The sequence below is a fragment of the Crocuta crocuta genome, unplaced genomic scaffold, assembly GCF_008692635.1.
Source record: "Crocuta crocuta isolate KB4526 unplaced genomic scaffold, BGI_CrCroc_1.0 scaffold236, whole genome shotgun sequence".
In the NCBI taxonomy this organism is placed as follows: Eukaryota; Metazoa; Chordata; class Mammalia; order Carnivora; family Hyaenidae; genus Crocuta; species Crocuta crocuta.
Genome location: NW_027530998.1, coordinates 459,079 through 486,823, shown reverse-complemented (window position 1 = coordinate 486,823; position 27,745 = coordinate 459,079). Strand labels below are relative to the sequence as shown.

The window sequence follows — 27,745 nt, the reverse complement described above, 5'->3', positions numbered from 1 at the left end:
TAGAGAAGCCTGTTCTTTCCATAAGAATAGAATGGGTCTTAAGCTTCATGGTTATTAGATACATCTGAGCTAATCTCTGTGACAAGAGGGGTGTCATGTGATGATTGATATAATACAAGATATTAGACTATCACTGAGGCCAGGGAGGACAGGATTACTCTGATATTCTTAGACTAGTCAAAGTCCATTCAGAAAACTGGTGTAGGGTCTGTCTGTTTAGGAAAGCAAGACAGCTAAAAGAAGAAGGGTTGGAATGGATGTTCAGGAAGCAACTACAAAGTTCAATGTGAAATCCAATGTCTTTGCTTGTTTGCATCTTCACTTATACATCTGTTACTGAGTTCTTACAAGAGTGTAACATACTGCAGACATGTTTTCTTCTAGTGAGAATTTCGAGTATAAAATGACTTAGTAGGCTGGCAAGGGGAATGGAAAAGAGAACTTACACACCGTTTTTGTTTTTTCTATAAGACTGTAGTAATTGTTGATTATTCTTTTTTTTTTTTTAACAGACTAATAGGGATGCCAAAGGAAAAATATGATCCTCCAGATCCTCGCAGAATTTATACCATCATGTCAGCAGAGGAGGTAGCCAATGGGAAAAAATCTCACTGGGCAGAATTAGAAATCTCGGGTGAGTGGAATCTGAAGTTTTTAATCCTAAATATAATAGCAATAATGAGCAAGAGTTGAGTTTTACGTTTATTTCTGTGTTGTACATTTATAATTAGATGAACTAATTGAGAACATACAAGATTCTGAGGCACTCATGTTTAATTTACCTGTGACTAAATGTCTTTTTCCTGTTCTTTCTTTTGAAATAATACCTTGAGCTAGAGTTGGCAGCTGGAATTGAGGACATTGGGAGTTTAGTTTCTGAGTAAACCAGGCTCTTTGATATAATAGATTTAGTTTTGGCTGTTGCAGAATAATTATTTTTGCCAATTGAAATCTTTGCCATTTTCCTATTATCCCAGTGTTGGCATAGTAGGAAACTTAGAAGCTGTTGATTTCAACAAATAACAATAACTATGTTACATTACCTTTCATGTTTAGGATTTGTTCAGATAGAATATGATTCCTAAACACCTACAGCCCTTGTGTACTAGTGAGAAAAAATCAGACGATCTCAAACTGCAAAATACCTAACCTAGTAATCCTCAAATTGTCACGGTCATGAAAGACTAGGAAAGACTGAGAAACTGTCACAGACTGGAAGAGATTAGGGAGACATGATGACTAACTGCAGAATGGTGTCTTGAATTAAGTCTCATAACAAAAAGATGGAAAAACTGGTGAGATCCAAATAAAATCTATAAATTAGTAAAGTACCAATAATGTACAAAAGTACTGTACTAATATTAGTTTCCTAGTTTTGACAAATGTATCATGATAATATAAGAAGATAATATTATGGGAAACTGGATGAGAGGTATACAGGAACTCTGTATTTTCTTGTTAGGTTTTCTGCAAATCTAAAATTATTATAAAGTTAAACATTTATTAAAAATAGAATATAATTACTGTTTTTTGTTTATGAATTGGTACAGTACAGATAATAATGTAGAATGCGATCTTCCCCCCCACGTCCCCCATCGTAGACTTTCATTTGGAAGCATCAAACCCACGTTATAGTGTTAATAGCAAGAAGTACCTGTACATTTAGCTGAAAGGTAACCAGGTGGATAGATGATTGGTAATCAGAAGAATGAATATGAGCAGATCCTACTGGGCTAACCCAGGGTTTCTCAGTTTGGCACTGCTAACATTTAGGGCCAGACAGTTCTTTATGATTGGGAGCTGTTGTGTGCACTGTAGGTGGTTTAGTAGTATTCCTGGTCTTTACTCAATACATGCCAGTAGCACTCCTCTGTCTCTCTCTCTTTCTCTCTCTCTCTCTCTCTTTTTTTTTTAATTTTTTTTTTTTAATGTCTTATTTATTTCTGAGAGAGAGAGAGCGTGACAGGGGAGGGTCAGAGAGAGAGGGAGGTACAGAATCTGAAACATGCTCCAGGCTCTGAGCTAGCTGTCAGCATAGAGTCCGACGCGGGGCTCGAACCCACGAACCGTGAGATCATGACCTGAGCCAAAGTCGGACGCTTAACTGACTGAGCCACGCAGGCGCCCCTCTCTCTCTCTCTTTCTTAAAGAACATTAATTTTAATTTCATTGTAGACATGATATTGGAATTTTGATTTTTTTATTATTTATTTTTGAGAGAGAGAGAGCGTGAGTGGGGGAGAGGCAGAGAGAGAGGGAGACACAGGCTCCAAGCTGTCAACACAGAGTCTCACGTGGGCCTTAAATTCAGGAACTGCGGGATCATGACCTTAGCTGAAGTCAGATACTTAACTGACTGAGCCACCCAGGTGCCCCATGATATTGGAATTTTGATAATACAGATAGTTTTCCAGCAGTTTGGATCCTTAATATGGTAGTTTCCCGCATATATGCTTAAATGTAAGTTAATATTAATGTATTAATGTATTAAGTATATATTAAGTTTAAATACATATGAATATTAACATGAGATATTACCATTTTATAAACAATTCAATTAAAACACTCATGGGATAAAACATTGTAATACATATCAATGGACATCTTAGGTACTATAATTTACATAAATCATAATTTTTTAAATGAAGTATAGTTAACACACATTGATATATTAGTTCGAGTTATATGGTCTAGTGTTTAGCAGTATTCCTGGCCTCTACCCAGATGCCAGTAGCACTCTCCTAGTTTTGCCAACAAAGAATGTCTCCAGGTTGCCAAAGTCTCTTGGGGAATAAAATTAAAATTGCCCCTGGTTGAGAACCACCTGATTAAATCCTGGCTAAAACTGAAATAAGTTTCTTTTACCAGAGCCTCTCTTCACTTGAACACTTTATTTCCTATTAAAATACAAAATCCTAGCTGGCACTTAGAACCTGATTATAGGTGGCATAAAGGAACCCTGGACAGATCTAAGCTTGAGTTGACTGCTTAATAGCTATGTGAAAAGTAACATCACAGTTTGACATTTTGTGCCCGCTATACCTTCCGTTTCTCTTTTAATCAAAATCTGTTGTTTTGAAAATGATATGAAATTAAATTCTATTTTTCTTCTGTAAAGTTTATAAAATGATCTTCCCAAGAGTATTAAGATACTACCCCATTTTATAGCAGCTGTGGTTAGGTAATTTGTCCAGACTTATATAGCTAGTAAACTGTAAAAATCAGGATTCTGAAATAGGTTTTTGTACCTTTTCTACTCCATGTTCTATAATAACTGTCAGATGCTGACTGACTGATAAAGCCTAATGTGTGACCATTTCACCTGAGTATGTTGTACTTAATGAAAAATCTTAAACCAGAGTTGTTGATTGTAGCATCAAAAAGGAAGCTGGGAAAGATCTCTCTTTTAGGTAAAATGGTTTTCCTAGTGGTCAATCTAATGTTGGTTCTAAATCATGGTAATTACTCTTGGTAATTTAAAGTTTGTAGAATAATCCAGGCCCAAAATATGGATAAATATTGCACTATTAACTTTTGTGGAGTATGTAAGAAATACTTTTGTTAGGATTGTGCCTTAAAAGAAAATTCAAGACTGTTCTGTAACAAAAGCTTACGTTAGCTTGATGTTTTTCTTGAGAGCTTGTCATCACCCTGATTCCAGCAGTCTCCTTCTTATTTCATATGTGGAAAGTTCATGAGAAATAATGGTTGTTAGGAAAAAGTGATATGAAATTAAAGAAGGACCAGATAGGCTTGGAAGCAATCAAATGGCATTAATATAAAATTAAATATCAGGGGCGCCTGGGTGGCTCACTCAGTTAAGCGTCTGACTTCTGCTCAGGTCATGATCTCACTCACGGTTCGTGGGTTCGAGCCCCACGTCGGGCTCTGTGCTGACTGCTTGCTCAGAGCCTGGAGCCTGCTTCAGATTCTGTGTCTCCCTCTGTCTCCCTCACCCTCCCCTGCTCACACTGTCTCTCTCTCAGAACTAAATTAAAAAAAAAAATTTAAATGTCAAAGATACAGTATCTGTATATATTGCAGTCTCTTCTACCACTTTTTAGTTTTTGGAGGTTAGTATTTATCGTGGGCCTAGAATTTAATGCTTCAGTATTTTGCCTTTTAGGTAGAGTGCGGAGCTTAAGTACATCACTTTGGTCATTGACACACTTGACAGCGCTGCACCTAAATGACAATTACCTTAGTCGCATTCCACCTGATATTGCCAAGCTTCATAATCTGGTTTACCTGGATCTGTCATCCAATAAACTCAGAAGTTTACCAGCAGAACTAGGAAACATGGTGTCTCTCAGGTAAGGAAATATTACAGATATGACTCACTATATCAAATTCTAAATTTCAAATGAGAAAATCATGAGATATTACTCATCTTACAGTAGGATTTCTATAGGTATTTGAGGATCAGATGATAAAAACTGTCTAAACAATGCTTGAGGCGACCACTATTGAACATTTCCTTTCTTTAAATTTGAAGCTTTTTAACTAGAGGTTTGCTTGTTTACCAATTTCTTTTGATAGACTTGAGGTGAGGTGGGATTAAAATATTAAGGCTCAAGCATGTGATAAGATGATCAGAAATAATTGGGAAAATATTCTGATCTTGTAAGTAAACTTGTAGGAATATATCTCTGTTTTATAAGGTCAAATATACTTATATGCCACAAATCCTTAAGGAAACCTTAAAACTTGATAGTAAATGGATTTATTTCTAGTCCTTCAGGTTTCTTTAAGAATTTTTTCAAAGGAAAAATTTTTGTAGGTCCCTTACGACCTTGTATAAATATTCTCAGTATAGACAGGTATTGCTTTTCTGTGTTTATCTGCTAAGTGGTAATGTTTTTTCTGCTGGTAGTGGTTTTTAAAATTCATATGTTTAAAGTTAAACATTTATATTGTTTTAGAATCTTATTCCTTATTTTCTTAAAATACTTTGTCATCTAATAAGATGGCTGTTTGTTTTTTCTGTAATCTGGCCAAAATTTCAAAATTATAAACTTGGATCTTAGCTATGTTATCTTGTTACCTGTATTATCTTACGCTTTATTTTCAGTGGTTATGTTCTATGTCTGATTGTTCATCATAGTATGTGATTACTTAATGTGATTACAGTTGTAATCAGTTATAAGAACTGATAAAGGTGATTGGTTATTATTTTTTTCTGTGGAGTATACTGGATTCAAGGATACTGGTTGTCTTTGGATGCAAAGAATATCTATCACTGTGATGTGTATCTGATAGTCATTTGGGTGAGAGAGAAAAGTGGTTGGATTTAGCCTGAGAATGATATGTAATTCTTGCAGCTTTAATAATCCATGTTAGAGAATGAGTAAATTATAGAAACATTGTTAACAGTTGTGGCAGTTACACATTTTGTACGTTTTTGGATTGAATGTGCCTTGGCAGTAAATGTAACTCATGGTATGTTAGGGAAGGCTAAGAAAGCAATGTAGATATTAATATTAATAAAGTTTGATATATTAAACTTTTTTTTTTTTNCAGGGAATTGCTTTTAAATAACAATCTGTTACGGGTTTTGCCTTATGAACTTGGTCGGCTCTTCCAGCTACAAACTCTAGGTTTGAAAGGTGAGTGATTTTAAAAGATGACAGTATTAACACTCAGTCAGTATTGAGGTGTTGTGAGCCTTTTAAAGACCATTTTGGTTACAATATAAGTCAGGTTTTAGCATAATTTTGAGAATGTAACTGTACTTTCTCTTAAAAGTAAAGTAGTTCTTCAGTATCAAATTGAGCTTCAGGATTTTAACATGCTGCCATCATTTTAACAAATTTGTGTGAGGAAAATTTTTAAATATATTTATGTTTAATTTTCTGTAAAATTCTGACATTTCTTAGAGGAGGTATTTTAAATTAACACTGTAGTCTCCCACCACCCCCTTTTTTAAGAATGACTTAATAGAGCAAACCCTAGGCAGAATATCCCATGCGAGGTTTTGATAGAGTAGATAAAATTGCACTGACATCTTGTTTGTTATAAAAGAGAAAACATAATAGTAAAGATGAACGATACCTAATAAGTATGATTGTTCTGAATAAAATGTATCAATCCAAAATAGATGTTCCTTTAATAATCTCTTCTCAACCAGTTTGGCATGAAAGTTATTCTCAATTCATATCAATACTGAAATTTAATTACAATATTCTCTTGTGGCATAGCATAGGAGGAAGAGTTTATTTTGAATTCAGACGACTAAATACAGATGTACTATATTGGTTAATATTAAGAAATATTATGAGGCCACCTGGGTGGTTTGGTCAGTTAAGCATTCAGCTCTTGATTTTGGCTCAGGACATGATCTCATGGTTTAAGATCGAGCCCTGTGTCAAACAGAACGGAGCCTGCTTGGGATCCTTTTTCTCCCTCTCTCTCTGACCCTCTTCCATTTGTGCTTGTGCTCTCTCTCTCTCTCTCTCTCTCTCTCTCTCTCTCTCAAAATAAGTAAACACTGTTTTTAATGTTTTTTTTTAATTTATGAGAGAGAGAGAGAGAGAGCGTGCAGGGGAGGGTCAGAGAGAGAGAGACACACACAGAATCCGAAACAGGCTCCAGGCTAGCTCTCAGCACAGAGCCTGATGTGGGGCTTGAACCCACAAACTGTACGATCATGACCCAAGCTGAAGTCAGACGCTTAACCGACTGAGCCACCCAGGCACCTCAATAAGTAAACATTTTTAAAAATTACAGAATGACTGTCATTTTTTATAATCTTAAACTCATGAAGTATGAAATTCATGCTTTTGTACAGATTATAGTAATTTTTTTATAATCTCTAAGAATAACCATTGCTTCTTTTAACATCAATCAGAAAAGCCATTTTTGGGGTGCCTGGGTGGCTCAGTTGGTTAAGTGTCCGACTATAGCCTAGATCATTGATCTCATGGTTCATGGGTTTGAGCATACTTAGGGTTCTGTGTTGATAGATCAGAGCCTGGAGCCTGCTTCAGATTCTGTCTCACCTTCTCTCTCTCTCTCTCTGCCCATTCCCTGCTCATGCTCTGTCTCTCTCTCATTCTCAAAAATAAACAAACATTAAAAAAATTAAAAAAACAAAACAAAAACAGCCATTCTCCTCCTCTGATGGAGAGCATATTAGTGACAAATGAATAATTTACTGTTGAACTCAGTGGATTTACCCTTTGTACCATGTAATGTTTCTGAAAATGCAAATATTTTATATCTTACTATTTCATACCCTATTCCTTATTATCTCATGTAGAGACAAATTCCTATAAAATTTATACTGAGTATCAACTGAATGAATCATTCTGAATATCTGTTATCTCCTTTGTCCTTCATTCTATTTTACTAGTTAAAATCTTAGTCTCTCAAACTACTGTTTTTGGCTGGCCTTTGATCCTAGTGTCCTTTTGTCTACTGATTCACATTTGTTAAAGTTTCTTCTTAGACCCCTATCTAGTCCTTCAGATTAGGCACCAACTCTGCCTCGCAAACTATTACTTAGCTTTGCTCATGCCTATCAAAAAGTTTCTTTTCATTAAACTTCAGTTTGCTCTAGGGTGAATACCTATATGCATTCCTTTTCTCTTTGAAAATCTATATTTCTGGTAGAGTGCCACTGTCTCTTCAGGTGATCCAATACAGAAAAACCAAGGACCTTTATTATGCCAAGTGGAATAGAAATAAGTCAGTCAAAGAAAGACAGATACCACATCATTTCACTCATATGTGTAATTTGAGAAATTTAACAGATGATCATAGGGGAAGAAAAGGAAAAATAAGATAAAAACAGAGAAGGAAGCAAACCATAAGAGACTCTTAAATGCAGAGAACAGGGACACCTGGGTGGCTCAATTGGTTGAGCATCTGACTTTGGCTCAGGTCATAATCTCATGGTTTGTGAATTCGAGCCTGTGTCTGGCTGTGTGCTGACAGCTCAGAGCCTGGAGCCTGCTTAGATTTTGTGTCTCCCTCTCTGCCTCCCCCTTGCACTCTGCTCTCTCTAAATATAAAAAAATTTTTAAATGCAGAAAACAAACTGAGGGTTGATGGGGGTTGGGTAAATGGGTGATGGGCATTAAGGAGGGCACTTGTCAGGATGAGTGCTGGATGTTATATGTGATGAATCACTAAAATTCTACTCCTAACGCCAAGACTACACTGTATGTTAACTAATTTGAAAATAAAAAAGAAACCCAGAGCCATTTCTGTCATCTTTCCAAAGTTCGAGATGATAAAAACAAGATTGGTATAATGAAGCAACTGAAGGAATAAAATGTCCCTAATAAATGGTAGCTTTATAGTTCTTAGGAAGGTAAGACTCAAAATTTCTTAATCTGTTTTAGTAGTCATATAATGGTACTTTGTTTCCAGAAACAAAGTGGAAGTGGAATAGAGCATTTAAAATGGCACTGTGATGTATTTAAAAGAAACAATGAGAATGGACAGACTTCTGAGATTCCATATTTTTGTGAAACTGATAAAAGGAGCACCATTTTCCTATTTCCTTGTCTTCTTTTGAAGCCCTGATAGGGAAATATTAATAATGAGTTTGAACATCCTGCCCCAACAAGCTAATTTCTAGAATTTCTGTTTTGACATTTGAGGATTGTGTATGAAGGGTACGGTATTTGAGGAGTTAGGATAAGAAGGCCAATTTAAAAACCACAGACATGGCCAGTCAAGTAAGTTGGAAATGTTCTTGTAAGTCACTTAAAAGAAAAATCCAGAGTGTATTAATTTTATAGAGGAGCAAGTAAAAGCAGTTCTCCTGTAGTTATTTATGTAATTTAGAATTCATGCCTTAAGGTATAAAGCAATACTTTCTCTGACATATGGGCCAAAGAATTGCCTTCACGTATTAAATGTTGATGTCCCAGATTGTGAACTATTTAGAACCTCAATAATTGAGAAGTATTCCAGCTTTGTTTCAAAAATTACTTATCTCCCATTGAATAAAATGGACCATGGTAGTAGAAGCCTCTTTTACTTGTGAAATTTTTAATGAAATATAATATAAAAGAATATGTTTTTGTCTTTATGACATTAAAAAGGATAACTTTTTTATTAAAAATTTTTTTAATATTTATTTTTGAGAGAGCACAAGCACGGGAGGAGCAGAGAGAGAGGGAGATACAGAATCTGAAGCAGGGCCCAGGTTCTGAGCTGTCAGCACAGAGCCTGATGCAGGGCTCAAACTAACTGTGAGATCATGATCTGAGCTGAAGTTGGAAGCTCAACCCACTGAGTCACCCAGGTGCCCCGGATAACATACATTTTAAAGAAAATGATAAAATTTCTGGGCATCCATTATCCAGTATTCTCAGTACCTTTTTTAAAAATTATTTAATGTTCATTAAAATTTTTTTTTTTAATATTTACTTTGAGAGAGAGACAGACAGATAGCATGAACAGGGGAGGAGCAGAGGGAGAGGGAGACACAGAATCCGAAGCAGGCTCCAGGCTCTGAGCTGTCAGCACAGAGCCTGATGCAAGGCTCGAACTCACAAACTGCGAGATCATGACCTGAACTGAAGTTGGATGCTTAACCGACTGAGCACCCCAGGTGCCCCTAATGTTTATTCATTTTTGAGAGAGAGACACACACACACACAGCATGAACAGGACAGGGGCAGAGAGAGAGGGAGACACAGAATCTGAAGCAGGCTCCAGGCTCTGAGCTGTCAGCACAGAACGTGACATGGGGCTCGAACTTAGAAACCATGAGATTAGACCTGAGCCAAAGTCGGACACTCAACCGACTAAGCCACCCAGGCGCCCCTCTCAGCACCTTTTTAAGAAGTGCACTTTGGAAATTTGTCATTCATATTGGAGGCAAAGTATTTCTGTGTTACATGATGAGTTCCTAGAAGTTAGTAAGAGAACAGCCTAGTAGAGAGTAGTGTATTATTAATAGTTCTTGTAAGAGGATATACACAAAGCTTGGAAGTTCATCTACTTATGCTTAATAATAACAGTGCAATTTGGAACTATATTTAACTTTTACCTGTTAGATTAGAATTCCAAAAATCTGAGAAAGTAACTGTTGGTGAGTTCATTGTGAAAAAGGCACAATCACAGCTTGTTGGTATAGACCTCCTGTACCTTACAGAGTTCCTATGGGCCCTTTCATGATTATGTCTTTATCCCTTCTCCCAGAAGTTACTGCTGTTCCAAATCTTGTGCTGATTATTCCTTTGCTTGTCTTTAAATCAGAATCAGACAATAGATAGTGATAAGCATCTACTATGAGCCAGATACTGGGGTAATACATGGGTATTTTAACTCTTGTATAAATCCTGCTGAATGTATTTTTCTATGACTTTTTTTCAACTTTGTTTCTATGACTCAGCCATGTTCATACATGCATGTAACTGTAATTTGATTGCTGTGCTATACTCTGGTATATGAATATGCTGTAATTTTCACTCCTCAGTAGATATTAAGATTATTTGCCTACTTTTATTAAGGTTTTTTTTTTTTTGTCTACTGCAAGCAATACAGTCATAAACATTCTTGTACATATCTCCTGATAGATTTCCTAGGAGTGGAATATTTGGGTTATAGAGAGCTGCTTGTACATCCTTAGCTTTATTAGGTAATACTATAATGCTTTACAAAGTAGGACTAAAATACACTCCCCAAAGTAATCCATTTTTGTGTCTTCTTCCCAACATGTAGTATTGTCATCTTTTTTAAAGTTTTGCCTGTTATTGAGTATGAAAAAGTTTCTAGTTCTCTTAATTTGTGTTTTCCTAGTTTCTATTAAGATTGAGCGTCTTTTCATGTATTTATTGACCTTGTTTCTTCTTTGAAATTGCAATTGATGTCTTTTGCTCATTTTCACTTGAAGTATTTATTTATTATTAATTTGTAGGAATTGTTAACTTTTGTCTATTTTGTGTTGTAAATGTCTTCTTCCACTCTGTCTTTTCATTTTCTTTTGGTATCTTTTAATGAGAATTGTTAATTTTATTATAGTTGAATTTAAAAATCTTTTCCTTTATGATTAGTGCATGTTAGATCTTGTGGAAGAAGTCCTATCCTACCCCAGGTCAGAAAAATGTATTTCTATATTATTTCCTAAAAATTTTGTAAAGTTTTGCCTTTCATAGTAAATTGTTTCATTCATTTTGAATTTTTAAAAATTTTAAATTGAGGTATAATTGACATACTAATTTCAGGTGTGCAGCATAGTGATTTGACATACACACACACACTACACATTAGGACATGCTCATCACGTTGTTTAGTTACCACCTGTCAACATAAATATTATTATAACATTATTGGCTATATTCCCTGTGCTCTATGTAGCATCCCTGTGATTTACTTATTTTATGATGGGAACTTTGTACTTCTTAATCCCTTTCACATATTTCACTCATCTCCACCCATCCCCTCCTCTGCTGGCAACCACTGTTTCTCTATAAAGAGACTGGTTTTTGTTCTTACTTATTTTTTAAGTGATCTCTGTGCCCAGTGTGGGTCTTGAATTCAGCCAGCCAGGTGCCCTTGTTTTGTTTTTTTAGATTGCACATATAAGTGAAATCATGTGGTATTTGTTTTACTCTGATTTATTTCACTTACGGTAACACCCTCTAGGCCCATCAGTGTTTTCACAAATGGCAAGATTTTATTCTTTTTTTTTTTTTTTTTTATGGCTGAGTACTATTTTTGTATATATATGCCACATCTTCTTTATCCATTCATCTGTCAGTGGTCACAGGTTATTTCCAAATCTTGGCTGTTGTAAGTAATGCTGCAGTAAACATAGGGTTGCATATATCTTTTTTAAGGTCGTTTTTTTTCTCCCTAGTATAGTTGAGAGATAATGTTGCATTAGTTTAAGGTGTACAACATAGTAATTCGGCAACTCTATACATTAAGTTGTGCTCACTCACCTCAGTGTAGCTACCATCTGTCACCATGTAACACTATTACAATATCATTGACTATATTCCTTATGATGTACTTTTTTTTCTCCTGACTTACTCATTCTATGACTGGCCTTTCCTCTTCACCCATTGTGTCCATTGGCAATTATCTGACAACCATCACTTCTCTGAATGTATAGGTCTGATGCTGCTTTTTGTTCATTTGTTTTTGTTTTTTAAATTCTGCATATCAGTAAAATCATATGGTATTTGTTTTTCCCTAACTTATTTCACTTAGCATGATACTTTCTAGGCCTGTCCACGTTGTCACAAATGACAACATATCTTATTTTTTATCGTTTAGTAATATTCCATTATATATGTATACACCACATCTTCTTTATCCATTCATCTATGGATGGATACTTGGGTTGCTTCCATTTCTTGACTATTGTAAATAATGTTGCAGCAAGCATAGGGGTGTGTATATCTTTTTGAATTAGTGTTTTCATTTTCTGGTAAATATGCAAAAGTGGAATTACCTGATTGTATTAGATTTCTATTTAACTTTTTGAGGAACCTCTGCACTATTTTCTTTTTTTAAACTAAAAAGCATTTAAATCCAGGTTAGTTAACATAGTGTAATAATGATTTCAGGAATAGAATTTAGTGATTCATCACTTACATATAACACCCAGTGCTCACTCCAACAAGTGTCCTCCCTCATGCCCCTTGCCCATTTAGCCCATTCTCCTACCTAACACCCTGCCAGCAACCCTCAGTGTGTTCTCTGTATTTAAAAGTCTCTTACGGTTTGTCTTCCTCTCTTTTTTGTATTTTTTGCTTCCCTTCCCTTATGTTGATCTATTTTGTGTCTTAAATTCCACATATGTGTGAAAGCATATATTTGTCTTTCTCTAACTTATTTCACTTAGCATAGCATAATACCTCTAGTTCCATCCATGTTGTTGCAAATGGCAAGATTTTATTCTTTTTCATTGCCAAGCAATATTCCATTGTGGGTATGTATGTATGTATGTGTACATGTACACACACACGCACACACACATACACCACATCTTTATTCATCAGTCGATGGACATTTGGGTTCTTTCCATACTTTGGCTTAATATTATTGATAGTTCTGCTATAAAAATTGGGTTTATTTACTCCTTCAAATCAGCGTTCCTGTATCCTTTGGATAAATGCCTAGTAATGCAATTGCTGGGCATAGGATAGTTCTATTTTTAATTTTTTGAGGAACCTCCATATTGTTTTCCAGAGTGGCTGCACCAGTTTGCATTCCCACCAGCAGTGCAAAACAGTTTATTTTTCTCCCTATCCTTGCCAACATATGTTATTACCTGAGGTGTTAATTTTAGTGATTCTGACAGGTGTGAGGTGGTATCTCATTGTGCTTTTGATTTGTATTTCCCTGATAATGAATGATGCTGAGCATCTTTTCATGTGTTAGCCGTCCAATATCTTCTTTGGAAAAATGTCTGTCTTTTGCCCATTTCTTCACTGGATTATTTGTTTTTTGGGTGTTGAGTTTGATAAGTTCTTAATAGATGTTGGATACTAACCCTTTATCTGATATGTCATTTGCAAATATCTTCTTCCATTCTATCGATTGCCTTTTAGTTTTGCTGATTGTTTCCTTTGCTGTACAGAACCTTTTTTTTTTTTTTTTAAATCTTGATGAGGTCCCAATAGTTAATTTTTGCTTTTGTTTCCCTTGCCTCCAGAGACATGTCAAGCACAAAGTTGCTGTGGCCGAGGTCTAAGAGGTTTTTTCCTGTTTTCTCCTCTAGGGTTTTGATGGCTTCCTGTCTTACATTTAGATCTTATCTATTTTGAGTTTATTTTGTGTATGGTATAAGAAAGTGGTACATAAATGTCTTTTGCATGTTGGTGTCCTGTTTTTCCAACACCATTTGCTGAAGGGATTGTTTTTATTCTATTGGATATTTTTTCCTGCTTTGTTAAAGATTAGTTGGCCATACGCTTGTGGGTCTATTTCTTTGTTCTCTTTTCTGTTCCATTGACCTATGTGTGTGTTCTTGTGCCAGTACCATACTGTCTCCATGATTACAGCTTTGTAATAATACAGCTTGAAGTCCAGAATTATGATACCTCCAGCTTTGGTTTTCTTTTTCAGGATTGTTTTGGCTATTTGGGGTCTTTTATGGTTCCATACAAATTTTAGGATTGTTCTAGCTCTGTGAAGAATGCTGGTGTTATTTGTACTGTGTTCTATAGTGAATGTACCAATTTACATTCCCAGCAACAGTGTAAAACGTTCCCTTTTCTCCATATCCTCACCAACAGTGGTTATTTCCTGTCTTTAGATACCAGCCATTTTGACTGTTGTGAGGTAGTAGCTCATTGTGGTTTTGATTTGCAATTCTTTGATAATTATTGATGTTGAGCATCTTTTTGTGTGTCTGTTGTATGTCTTCTTTTATATATACTCAGGTCCTCTGCCCATTTTTAATCAGATTTTTTTTCTCTCTTTTTATTTGGTAGTGACTTACAGAGTTCTTTGTACATTTTGGACATGAAGCCTTCGCATTTACACATCTTCACCCATTCATTAGTTTGCTTTCTTGTTTTGTTGATGGTTTCCTTCACTGTGCAAAAGCTTCCTAGTTTGATGTAGTTCCAGTTACTTATTTTTGCTTTTGTTTACCTTGCCTGAGGAGATAGATTCAGAAAGATATTAAGACCAGTGTCCAGGACTTGACTGCCTCTGTTTTCCTTTAAGAGTGTTATGGCTTCTGGTCTTACATTGAGGCTATTAAAACACTTTGAGTTTATTTTTGTGTATAGTGCGAGAAAATGGTACAATTTTATTCTTTTGCGTTTACCTGCCCAGTTTTTCTAATACCATTTTGGAACTGATTTTTAATGTAGTATGATGGGTTTCATTTAAAGAGTGATGTAATCTTGTTTTTGTTCTGTGAATAACCGTCTGACTATCATTTAGTGAATAGTTTTCCCTTTTCCCACTGATCATCAACAGAGTCACCTATCAGCTATGTTAGGGTTTGTTTTTGGATCTCCATTTTGTATGTCCAGAAGTCAGTTTGTCTAACCTTGAACTAATGACTACATTACCATAATGATTATTATGGCTTTATATTAAGACTTGATATACGGTTTGGGAATTCCCTTTGTGTTTTTCTTTCATAGTGTTGTGGCAGTCTGGCTGTCTTTAATTCCTCATACATAAGAAATAGCTTGCTATAATTCACCAAAAATGCTGTTAAAACTTGGGGATTACATTGACTATGTAGGTCAATTCAGGAAGAATTGACATCTTAATATATTGAGTCTTCCTATCTAAGAATTTTGGCCTCTTGTCCGTTTATTTAGATCTTATTTAATGTCTTCAAATAAAATTTTATAATTTTCTGCACATCTTTTGCTCAGGCATATCTTTTGTTGGATTTGTTTTTTAGGTACCTTACACTGTTTTTGTTTTTACTATAATTTTTATTTTATTTTATTTTTTAATGTTTATTTTTGAGAGAGAGAGAGCGGAGGGCAGGGAGAGAGAGAGAGAGAGAGAGAGAGAGAGAGAACTTAAAGCAGGCTCTAAGCTCCACGCTGTTAGCACAGAACCCAATGCAGGGCTCAAATTTTCAGACCATGAGATCATGACCTGAGCCAAAGTCAGACGCTTAATGGACTTGAGCCACCCAGGTGCTCCATCTTATTATACTTATTTTTAAAGTTGCTTTTTCTGCATATTTGATGTTGGGCATAGAAATACAAGAAAGAAAAAAATTGATGTATAGTAAAAGTTTCTTGGCTAAATTCTCATCTTTCTGAAAACTTGTCTGCAAATTCTTCTGGGTTTTGTATGCAGATGATCATTTCATGTGCTGATGATGGTTTTGTTTGAAAGTATTTCATGCTTATTTTTTATTTTAATGTACTGACTGGAATGTTTACTATAGTGTTGAATAGAAGTATTAATACTGGGTGGGTATGCTTCTATTCCAAATATTAAAAGAAATGCTCTAGTATTTTTCCATTAAGAATATTTGCTTTACAATTTTGGCAAAACACTTTTTTTTAGTTTTTAGAAGTTTTTAAAAAATGTTTAGTTAAGACAAGTGGAGGAGAGGCAGAGAGAGAGGGAGACACAGAATCAGAAGCAGGCTTCAGGTTCTGAACTGTCAGCACAGAGCCGATGTGGGGTTCAAACCCACAAAATGTGAGATCATGACCTGAGCCAAAATCAGACACTCAGCCAACTGAACCACCCATGTGCCCTGAAGTTTTCTTCTATTTCTGCTTATGCAAGTGCTGAATTTTATTAAATATTTTTTCATTGATTATGAAATGATTATTTTTCTCATTTCATAGGTTGAGTAAATAAATTATATCTCTACTTTTTTTTAAAATTTCTTTTTAAAAGTTTAGTTAAGTAATGTTTACACCCTTTGTTGCGCTGAAACTTACTACCCTGAGATCGTCACATGCTTTTCTGNCCCAGCTTTTCCAATTTAAACTACGTGTGCATTACTGAGATAAATCCAACCTGGTGCTTTCATATGCTGGATTTATTTTGATAATCTATGTCAAGGACTATGAAGGCTTGGAGATTCTTACTCTACTAATAAGCTAATAAGTTAGCCACTTACTGTTTCATGGATAGTGGCAGAAAACAATGAGACTCCTGGATCAGAGACAAAGAACATTATCACTTCATACAACAAAATGGGCCCAACCAGACATACCCTGTATACACAGTGAACTTGCACTGCACCTGAGTAGTTCAAGTCCATCATTCCAGCACTTTTCAAGCAAGCAGCAAATACTGTTAACAGGCAGCCTAGGGCTAGTCCTGACTCCCCAGAGTGCAAAACGTTACATGGAAATGTTACTGTGGTTGCCTTAACCTATCTAGTTGCCAGTACAGCTAGCTATGGAAACTGCTCAGTATCATACTAATCAGCCTCAGAATCTGTCATACTCCATCAAGAATGAAGAGGGAAGCACAGGGTCCCTGATAGACTGCCTCTCTCCAAAATTTTCTATTAGGAATTTTAAACATAGGCTCATGAGCAAGACAGACCTGAATAAGATTCTGACTCTGTTCTCTTAAAAAGTTTATATAAGATTGAACTAACATGTTCCTTGAAATAATTATATAAATTGTTCGATATAGAATAATTCTATAAAACTGTCATTGGTATGTGTTTTCTTTACAGAACGTATTTAACTACTACCCCAATATATTTGTAGTTAGAAGGACCATTAAAGATGTCTAATAGTTGATGAGTCAGTTTTGTTGGGCCATATGTGTACTATTGGAATTTGTTTGCTTTTTAATCTTTCAAATTTATTTGCATGAAAGTGTTCATAATATTCTCTTGATACATTAAAAAAAATTTTTTTTTAATGTTTTTTATTTATTTCTGAGAGAGAGAGAGAGAGAGAGACAGCATGAGCAGGGGAGGGTCAGAGAGAGAAGGAGACACAGAATCTGAAAGAGGCTCCAGGCTCTGAGCTGGCTGTCAGCACAGAGTCCGACGCGGGGGTCGAACCCATGAACCATGAGATCATGACCTGAGCCGAAGTTGGATGCTTAACCAACTGAGCCACCCAGGTGCCCCTCTTGATACATTTTTAGACTCTCTTCTGTTTATAGCTATATCACCCCCCTCTTCATTTCTAAGATTGTTTATTTGTGCCTTCTATATTTTTTCCCTGATTTAGCCTCCCCAGGGATTTGTCAGTTTATTTTATTTTCAGTGAATCAGTGTTGGCTTTTATTTTTCAAAAACTGGTTTATTTCAGTTTTTTAAAATTGTTTTGTCTGAATTTATTATGTATTTTGTGTTTTTCTCTTTTTAAGTTGGATATATGGTTTAGTATATATTTAGACTTTCTTATTTAAGGCTATAAATGTGCCTATTTCATTATTTTTGTTGTTGTATACCACAATTTTGACACGTAGTATTTTCATTTTTGCTTTGGCTTAAGTACTTTTAATATAGGTTATCATATTTTCTTTGACTCCATTAATTATTTAACATTTCTACACATACATGATTCTAAGGATCTTTTTTTATTGTTAGCATTAAAGTTAACTGCATTTATAGGTGGTTTGGGTACCTCTATGAACCAGTTCTTTGACATTTGTTGATTCTTAATAACTTCATATGTGATCAATTTTTGTAAATATTTTACTCCATCTGAAATGAATATTTCTCTAATTATTGGACACAGGTCTGTATTTGTCCATTAGATCAAATTTGTTGCTCAGATTTGTCTTTACAAATTTTTTACTCTTCACTCATAGTAATTAAGGTACTTAATGCTAAAATTTTAACTAAAATTGTGGATTTGCTTATTTCCCTATTTAGTTCACTCAGCTTTTGCTTTATAGCCTTCAAGATTATTTTATAATGTATGCCAACTATACCTATATATTGCTATACCTTCTGGTGAATAGAACCTGATATGAGGTAGTGAGCCTCTTCCTCCTTTGTTAATATTTTCATCTTACAGTCTTTGTTGTCTAATATTACAGCTGGGCAAGTTCTCTTTTGGTTAATGTTTGTCTAAGATATCTTTTTTCATCTATTTACTTTCAACCTTTCTGTGTACTTATGCTTAGGTGTATCTCTTGCAAAGAGTATATAGCTGAACTTTGTTTTTAATCCATTCTGGCTTAATTTTGTTTTTAATGTGGTTTCAGATCAATTCCCTCACCTATATTATAATTATGGATATTTTGTGTTATACTATTCTACCTTTTGATAGTACTTTTTTCTCCTCTTTTGCCTTTCTAAAAATATTTTTTCCCTTTGTCTATATACTTTTATTACTTTGGAGTTAGTATGTTCTATTTTTAGATTATTTTAGTGATTACTCTTGGAATTATTTCTTAAATATATTTTTGAAAAGGTTTTTTTAGAAATTTTTTTTCTAAGTTATAATTTATATGTAGTGAAATTTACCCCTTTGATGAATGCTTAAGACACTCCTATTTGGTATATGTCGATTATTGTTTATAGTTTCATAACCCTCACTACAACTGAGAAATGGAAGTGTTCTTTCACCTCTCAATTTATTTGTGTTGTTGAAGTCAACACCTACTCTCACCTACTTTCCATATTATATGGAAACACACACTGTGTAGCCTTTGAGTCTGGATTCTTTCATTTAGCATAATGCATTAGAGATTCATCCATATTGTTGCCGATATCAGTAATTCATTTCTGTTGCTGAATTGTATTCCATTGTGTGGATGTATGATAGATTTTTATTTGTGGACAAATTGAAGGACTTTTGGGTTTCCAGTTAGGGGTGATGAGAAATAAAAGCACTATGTAAACATTTAAATACAACTTTCTGTGTGAAACAAGTTTTTCTTTTCCTCAGGTAAATACTTGGAGTGGGATTACCAGGTTGTATGGTAGATGAATGTTAAACTTCATAAAAATGTGTCCATTTTCTAAAAGTGACTGTATCATTTTGCCTTCCAACCAAAAGTATGGGATAGTTTTAGTTGCTGTGCATCATTGTCAGCACTTGGTATTATCAGTCTCTTTTTTGCCATTCTAATAGGTTGCAGGGATATTTCATTTATTTCTCTAATAATGATACAGTGTATCTTTTCAAAAGTGTTCATTTGTGTATCTTCCTTGATTGAAGTGTCTATTCACATCATTTACTTAGTTTTATTATTAAGTTGCTTTTTTCTAATTACTGAGATTTAAGAGTTTATTATGAATTCTGGATTCAGATCCTTTTTAAAATAAGTATTTTGCAAATATTTTCTCCTAATCTGTGGCTTGTGTTTCTATTTTCTTTATAGAGCCAGTTTCCCATTTTGATGATGTCCAATTTACCACTTATTTTCTTCTATGGATTATTATGTCTTTGGTGTCACATCTAAGAAATCTTTGCCTCACCCCAGTTCATGAAGATTTTATTTTAGAAATTTTATAGTTGGGTTTTACACTTAGATCTGTGGTTTGTTTTAATTTTTGTATACAGGGCAAAGTTTGTTCTTTTGCCTATGCACATCCAGTCATTCAGCATGATTTGTTGAAAGATTATACTGTCCACATGGATTTCTTTTGCAACTTTGTCAAAATTCAAATGACCTGTATACTTGTGGATCTACTGCTAGATACTCTACTATGTCCCACTGATCTATGCCAATACCAAAATATTTGATTTACTGTAGCTTTATGATAAGCCTAGAGGTTATGTAGTATGAGATCTCTGACTTTGTGATAATTTTTCACATTTGCTTTTATACCCTCTATATGCTGTATTCATTTCTATATAAATTTTAGAATCAGATTATTTTTGCAAAATATCCTGCTGAAATGTTTTTTGAGATTGTGATGAACATGTAGATCAGTTTGAAGAGATTCAATAATCTTAAAACTTAGATTAATCTTAAAACTTAGATTAATCTTAATCTTGAGATTTAGATTGTCTTTTCCAATCTATGAATACAGTGTATCTCTGCATTTATGTAGATCTTTATTTCTTTTATGTTACATAGTTTTCACCATGCAGATATTACAGATACTTTGCTATATTTATACTTACTTGATATTTTTGATGCTGTTGTAAATGATACTGCTTTTTAAATTTCTGGTTACTCATTGATATTGTAAAATTAAAATGCAACTGATTTTTAAGTATATTGACCTTCTCTTGCAACATTTGTAAACATCTACAAACTTCTGTGAATAGACACTTTCATTTCTTTCTTTCCAATACATAGTCTTTTAATTAATTGCCTAACAGTATTGGCTAGGACAGTATAAATACATGTGATGACAGTGCACATCCTTGCCTTGATCTCAATTTTAGGGAAAAGCACTCAGTCTTTCACCATTAATTATATCAGTGACAAGTTTTCAGGTGTATAGGTGCTATTTCAGGTTAAATAAATTTCCTTCTATTTTGCATTTTCTTGAAAGTTTTTATCATTGATATAAGTTGAATTTGGTCAATTACTTTGTTTACAACTGTTGAGATGATCATCTAATTTTTCTTTAATCTGTTTATATGTTGAATTACACTAATGATTTTCTTATGTTGAGCTAACTGGTATTCATAGTTTAAAAACCACTTGGTCATTATGTATTCTCTTTTTAATATATTGTTGGATTTGATTTGCTAGTATTTTGTTGAGAATTTATACATTAATGATCACAAGACATATCCTGTAGCGTTTTTCTTAAAATGCCTTTGATTTGATTTCAGAATACTGGTGACCTGATAAAATGATTTGGAAAGTGTTACTAACACTTCTACAGTTCAGTTTGTTTATTTTGAGAGAGAGAGAGAGAGAGAGAGAATGAGAATGTGCACAATTGGGAGAGAGGGAGAGAGAGAAAATCCCAAGCAGGCATTGTGAGATCATGACCTGAGCAGAAATCAAGTCAGATGCTTAAGTGATTGAGCCATCCAGGCGCCTGAGGTGTTGCTAACACTTCTATTTTCTGAAAGAAGTTGCATAACATTTGTATTACTGCTTTCTTAAATGATTGGTGGAATTTTCTAGTAAAACCATATGGCCCAGGAATTTTCTTCAGTGAAAGGTTTTTAACTTAATTCAATTTCTTCTATTGATAAAGGACATTGAGATTATCCCTTTCTTAGTATAGCCACTCCAACTCTCTTTTCTGTTTGCATGGCATGCCCTTTTATATTCTTTTACTTTCAATCTATTTGCATCTTTGAATCTATAGTATATCTTCTATGGACAGCATATAATGGATTATGTTTTATTATTCATTCTGCTAATCTCTACATTTTAATCAATTTTTAATCCAATTACATTTAATGTATTTGCTGATAAGGTAGGATTTTTGTCTGTCACTTTACTGTTTTCTTTGTGTTAAGTCCTTCTTGTTCTTCTGTTCTTCAATTAATGCCACCTTTTTGGTGTTAAATGAGTATTTTCCAGTGTACAATTTAATCCCCTTGTTTCTTTTGCTGTATTATTTTGAGTCATTAATGGTTACTTTGGGGGTTACAATAAACATCTTAGTTATAGTAGTCTAATTTGGATTAAGAGCAACTTAGTTTCAATAATATAAAACACTTTGCACCTATAGCTCCATTCACTTCTCATTTATTCTGTTACTGTCATAATTGTTATCTTTACACATTATTTGCCCATCAAATAAGATTTATTATTATTGCTGTATGCTATGGTCTCTTAGGTAGAAAAATGTTAAAAACCCTAGGTTTTTTTTTTTTTTTTGCTGTCTTCACATATACTTCTGTAGTTATTGTTGGTATTCTTTATTTTATCATATAAATTCAAGTTTCATTTCAGCCTAAACAAATACCTTTAGTATTTTCTATAGGAATGATCTACTGATCACAAACTCATTCAGTTTTTATATATCTGGCAATGTCTCAATTTCTCCCTTAGAAAGATATTTTTCCTAGATATAAAATTCTTCGTTGAAAATTTTTTCTTTCAGCACTTTGAATATGTCATTTTTCTGCCTTTGACTTCCACCTTTTCTGATGAGAAAACACAATGTTAATCTTATTGAGAGTCTGAGCATGATCGTGTTGCTATTTTCCTGTTAACTTTCAAGTCTCTTTGATTTTCTGTAGTTTTATTATAGTTTGTTTAGGTGTGGATCTCTTTGACTTTCTACTTAGAGTTTGTTGAGCTTCTTAGATGTGTATATTATTTCATAAAATTTGGGATGCTTTTGATCATTCTCTTTTCAATTTTTTTTCTATTCTTTTCTTACTTCATCTTCTGGGATTCCCATCATACATATGTTGGTATACTTGTACGCTAGTATATCTTTGAGCTTTTCTTTTCATTGTTTCTTTCTTTTTTTTTTTCTCCTGTTCCCCAAACTGTTACAACCTCAAAGGCCTGTCTTTAACTTCACAGATCCTTTCTTTTGCCTGTCCACTAATACTACCTTTTAGTAATTGTTTTTACTGTACTTTCTTTAAATTTTTAAAAAATGTTTATTTATTTCTGAGAGAGAGAGAGAGAGACAGTGTGAACAGGGGAGGGTCAGAGAGAGAGGGAGACACAGAATCTGAAACAGGCTTCAGGCTCTGAGCTAGCTGTCAGCACAGAACCCAACGTGGGGCTCAAACCCATGATCTGCAAGATCATAACCTGAGCTGAAGTTGGACGCTTAACCAACCGAGCCACCCAGGGGCACCATTATTGTACTTTCAAACTTAATAATTTCTGTTCGGTTTCTTTTTTTTAATGTTTTGATTTAATGTTTTTATTTTTTCTGACTTTTTTGAGTTGTAACTGAGATATAATAGTTTAAGTTTAAGGTATACAGTGCATTGATTTTTGATTCACGTACATATTGCAAAATGATTACCACCATAGTTTTAGCTAACACCTCTATCATATCACATGATTACTATTTATTTTTTGTGTTGAAAACACTTAAGTTTAACTCTCTTAGCAAGTATATACTACAGTGTTAGTAACTATAGTAGCCATGCTGTATATTAGGTCCCAGAAACTTGTTAATCTCCTAGTTGGACCTTTGTAACCTTTGACCGTTATCTCCTCACTTCCCTACCTGCTGGCCACTGTAATCTGCCAATATACTTGCTATTTCTGAGTTTGGTTTATCCAGGTGTTTGGTTAATGAGATTCTTAATGATTTTACTAGTTTGAATCACTGAGATCTGCCTATCTTTGGAAGAATAACAACCTACATTAGCAGTGTAGACAGCGCGACAGGAAAATGTAGCAGTAACCAAGAGAAGAGATGAGGCTGCTTCATTCTTTTTATCTTCCTGATTCTGTTTCCTGTGCTTACTCTTTTCTCAGCTGGAGGTGACTGTCCCTGAAGTTAACTCCTCAGTTGTTCTTATGCTGTCAGAAGTCGTTTTTTTGTTTTGTTTTATCTAAATTTTAGGAAACTCTGTCCCAAAGCTGATACAAAAAGCATGAAACCTGTCCTATTTCCTGTTCCTGCACTTTGCTGAAGAATAGTAGAAATTATTGCTTTTTAAAATTTGTGTTTATTTACCTGTTTTTAGAAGAGCTATTTATTTTTTTTGAGCTATAATTGACATACAGTTATCCTGTTAGTTTCAGGTATACATCATAGTGATCTGCGATCTTTATGCATTATGAAATGATCCCCATGATAAGTCATTACCATTGGTTACCGTACAAGGTATTATATTATTGGGTGTATTCTCTATGATGTATATTCCATTCCCGTGACTTATTTTGTGATTTGAAGTTTGCTCCTTTTAATCCCCTTCATCTATTTTGCCTGCCCTAACTCTCTACCACCTCTGGTAACCAGTAGTTTATTTCCGATACCTGTAAGTGTTTTTCTGTTTTTTTCTTTAAGTTTTATTATCAAAGTATACTTGACATACATTGTTATATTAGTTTCAGGTGTACAACATAGGGATTTGACAATTCTGTACATTACATGGTACTCCGTGATAAATGTGACCCTCTGTCACCATATGAAGTTAATTACAGTGTTGTTGACTATATTCCCTATGCTGTACTTTTCATCTCTGTGACTTATTTACTTTATAACTGAGAGGTTGTACTTCTGAATCCCCTTCATCTGTATTTCCTACCACCCACCCAGTTACCCTCTGGAAACCACCAGTTCTTTGTATATAAGGGTCTGTTTTTGTTTGTTTATTCATTTTTTCCAGATTGTACACATAAGTTAAATCATACGGTATTTTTAAAAATCTGACTTTTTTCACTTAGGAAAGTGCTCGCTAGATCCATCCATGTTGTCGTAAATGAGAAACTCATTTTAATGGGCAAATAATACTTCATTGTTTACACATTCCAATATTTTTTATTCATCTATGGATGGATACTTAGGTTGTTTCCATAGCTCAGCTATTGTAAATAATGATGCAATGAACAACAGGTGTATGTATCTTTTCTAGTTGATGTTTTTGTTTTCCATTTGGTTCCTTTTTTTAAAATTTTGATTTCTTTTTTTGGTATTTATTTGTTGAGACGTCATTGTCATGCTTTCTTTAGATATGGTTTTCTTTAGCTCTTTGAACATATTGAAATAGTAGGTTTTGAAAGACTTGTAGTAAGTCCTCATGTACAGTTTTTAGTATCCTCAGAGACGATTTCTGTTGATAGCTTTTCCCTCCACTTTGACGCATACTCTTTTGTTTGTTTACATCTTTGTAATTGCATTAAGAACTAGTACATTTTAAATAATGTAGCAACTCTTAAATTATGATACCTCCAATCCCAGGGTTATTTCTTGTTGCTATTTGTTGTATTTGTTCTTTTTTCCTTTAGTGACTTTTCAGAACTAATTCTGTAAATTTCATATTTTTTATCATGTAAGAACTTTGAAATCTCTCTTCAGTTTAATGTTCAGCTAATGCTTAGGCATAGATTTTTTAAATTCCTGGAATCAATGAATCTACCATTCTTGGCCAAGTGGCTCTTTGTGTGTTTTGGGAAATACTGTCATTAATCAGCCAAGAAGTATACCATTCTGCCTTAGCCTTGACTTCTTTCTTGTGCACAACCTTAAGATCAGGAAAAGGTGAGAGTGTACACTGTTCTTTGGACTTTCATAAGCATATGCAGAGTTCTCCACAGTTATGGTCTTCTAGAGTAGCTGGAATATATCAGAGCTTTTCAAACTTTTTTTTTTTTTTTTTTTTAGTGTTTATTTCTGAGAGAGAGACAGAGTGTGAGCCAGGAAGGGGCAGAGAGAGAGGGAGACACAGAATCTGAAGCAGGCTCCAGGCTCTAAGCTGTCCTTACAGAGCCTGATGTGGGGCTTGAACTTACGCACTGTGAGATCATGACCTGAGCTGAAGTTGGAAGCTTAACAGACTGAGCCACCCAGGTTCCCCTGTCAGAGCCTTTCAAAGCCCTTATTGACTTATTCCCAAGCTTTTCTTAAGCATTTAGGTTAGTCTGTTGTTTGCCTTATCTGTTTCAGTGACCTCAAGGCAGCCATAAGTTAAAAAGCATTTACCAGTAATGGTTTCCTTAAACATGCCTTAACACTCTCCCCTACCCTTAAGGTAGAAGGCTTTTACCACTTGGCAAGAGTCAGGGAACCACTACCACACACGTCAGAAGAAATGACTAGTCTTAGGAATGAGGTTTTGAAAGGCTGCAGCTCAGGGTGCCTGGGTGGCTCAGTCAGTTAAGCATCCAACTTCAGCTCAGGTCATGACCTCACGGTTCATGGGTTCAAGCCCCATGTTGGGCTCTGTGCTGACAGCTCAGAGCCTGGAGGCTGTTTCAGATTCTGTGTCTCTCCCTCTCTTTCTGACCCTCCCCTACTCAGGCTGTCTGTCTGTCTCTCAGAAATAAATAAAACAGTAAAAAAAAAAATTATAGAAAAAAAAAGAAAAGTCTGGAGCTCAATTTTGGTTGTTTCAGTGGTTGCCAAGCTGTCCTGACAGTGAGGGACCAGAAGTTACCAAAACTTCACAAATTACTGTTTTTACTCATATTCTGCCACTTTGTCTTACGAAGGGGCAAGTTTTGGGGGGTTCCGTACTCTGCCATTTTTGGCTGCATTTTCTATCCATTTCATTTTTGAGTGACAGGTGATATTTTCTGTCTTTAAAGGAATTTGTCATTTTTTTCTAAGTTGTTGAACTTAAGGACCTAAAGTTTCTTATTATTCCCTATCCTCCTAAATGCCTCAAGGCATTAAAGAAGGCTGTTTTTCATCTTTAATTCTTGATATTGATGAGTTGTGTCTTTTTTTTAATTGATCAAGTGTAGGTTTATCAATTTTTTTTTACTCTTTTTCAAAGTACCAAGTTTTGGGTTTGGTAGTACTAGTCTCCTGTTTTTCTGTTATAAATTTTATTGGTATCTTTTTTTTGTTCCTTCTTTCTGTTTTCTTTGGGGTTCATTTGCTTTATTTTTAGATTCTTAATTTGGAAGTTAAGTCATTGCTTTTAGATCTTTTTTTTCTGAAATAAGATTTTAATGCTATAAATTTCCCTCTAGACACTGACTTAGGTGCATCCTACAAATTTTGATGATGTATTTTCATTTTAGTTCAGTTAAATTTCCTTGTGACTTTCTCTTTGACCCATAGATTACTTAGAAGTGTGATGTTTAAATTTCTTTTTAAAAAGTATTTTTTAATGTTTATTTTTGAGAGAGAGAGTGTCTGAGCAGAGGAGGGTAAAGAGAGGGAANGGGGGGTGGGTGTTTCATTTTAAAATACCGGGAGATTTTCTAGTTCTCTGTTGCTGTTGATTTCTAGTTTTATTATGGTCAGTATGCTTTGATTTTACTTCTTTTAAACATGCTACAGAGTTTGGTTTCTGACCCAGAATATGGTCTCTTGGTAAATGTTTATGCACACTTGAAAAGATCATGTATTTTCCTCTTTATGAATGTGTTATTATATAAGCATCAACTCATATGGTTGATGGGTTTTTCTCATCTCCATCTCTACTTTCTGTTTACCTTTTTTGTTGATAACTAGTGGAGGAGTGTTGAAGTCTTAAATAGCATTTTGCACTCTGGGAGATATTATTCCACTCTATTCCAGCTTCCATTCTTGCTAATGAATTTTATTACCATTACCATGTTTTTTTGTTTTGTTTTTAAGTAATTGGTTATTTTCCCCAGTGGGTCTTAAAGTTTTCTATTAGCAATTGTCCTTCTCTAGTTTGCAGTACAATGTAAAATGAAATCCTTCCATGTACTTCTTTCTATACATTGTGCTACTTCTGTCAGTTTATTCAGTTTTTTAAAAAAAAATTATCTTGTGGAAGTTTGCAGCTTTACTCTATTTAAATAATGTGTCTTCAGACTTGTCTCTAAACTGTCTTTCCAGCGAGGACTTAGGCCCTGTTTCCTGATGGCT

The 27,745-nt window shown here is 34.5% G+C and overlaps 1 protein-coding gene across 2 annotated transcripts in view; it reads left to right on the top strand.

Annotated features, from left to right (window-relative positions):
• Positions 1 to 27,745, top strand: part of CNOT6L (CCR4-NOT transcription complex subunit 6 like) — a 115,922-nt gene that overhangs the window by 41,145 nt on the left and 47,032 nt on the right. For both annotated transcript variants that reach the window (XM_077770545.1, XM_077770546.1), the window contains exons 2-4: positions 513 to 634; positions 4,127 to 4,313; positions 5,521 to 5,606. In XM_077770545.1, coding sequence (XP_077626671.1) covers positions 513 to 634; positions 4,127 to 4,313; positions 5,521 to 5,606 — 395 coding nt within the window. The remainder of the gene's footprint in view (positions 1 to 512; positions 635 to 4,126; positions 4,314 to 5,520; positions 5,607 to 27,745) is intronic.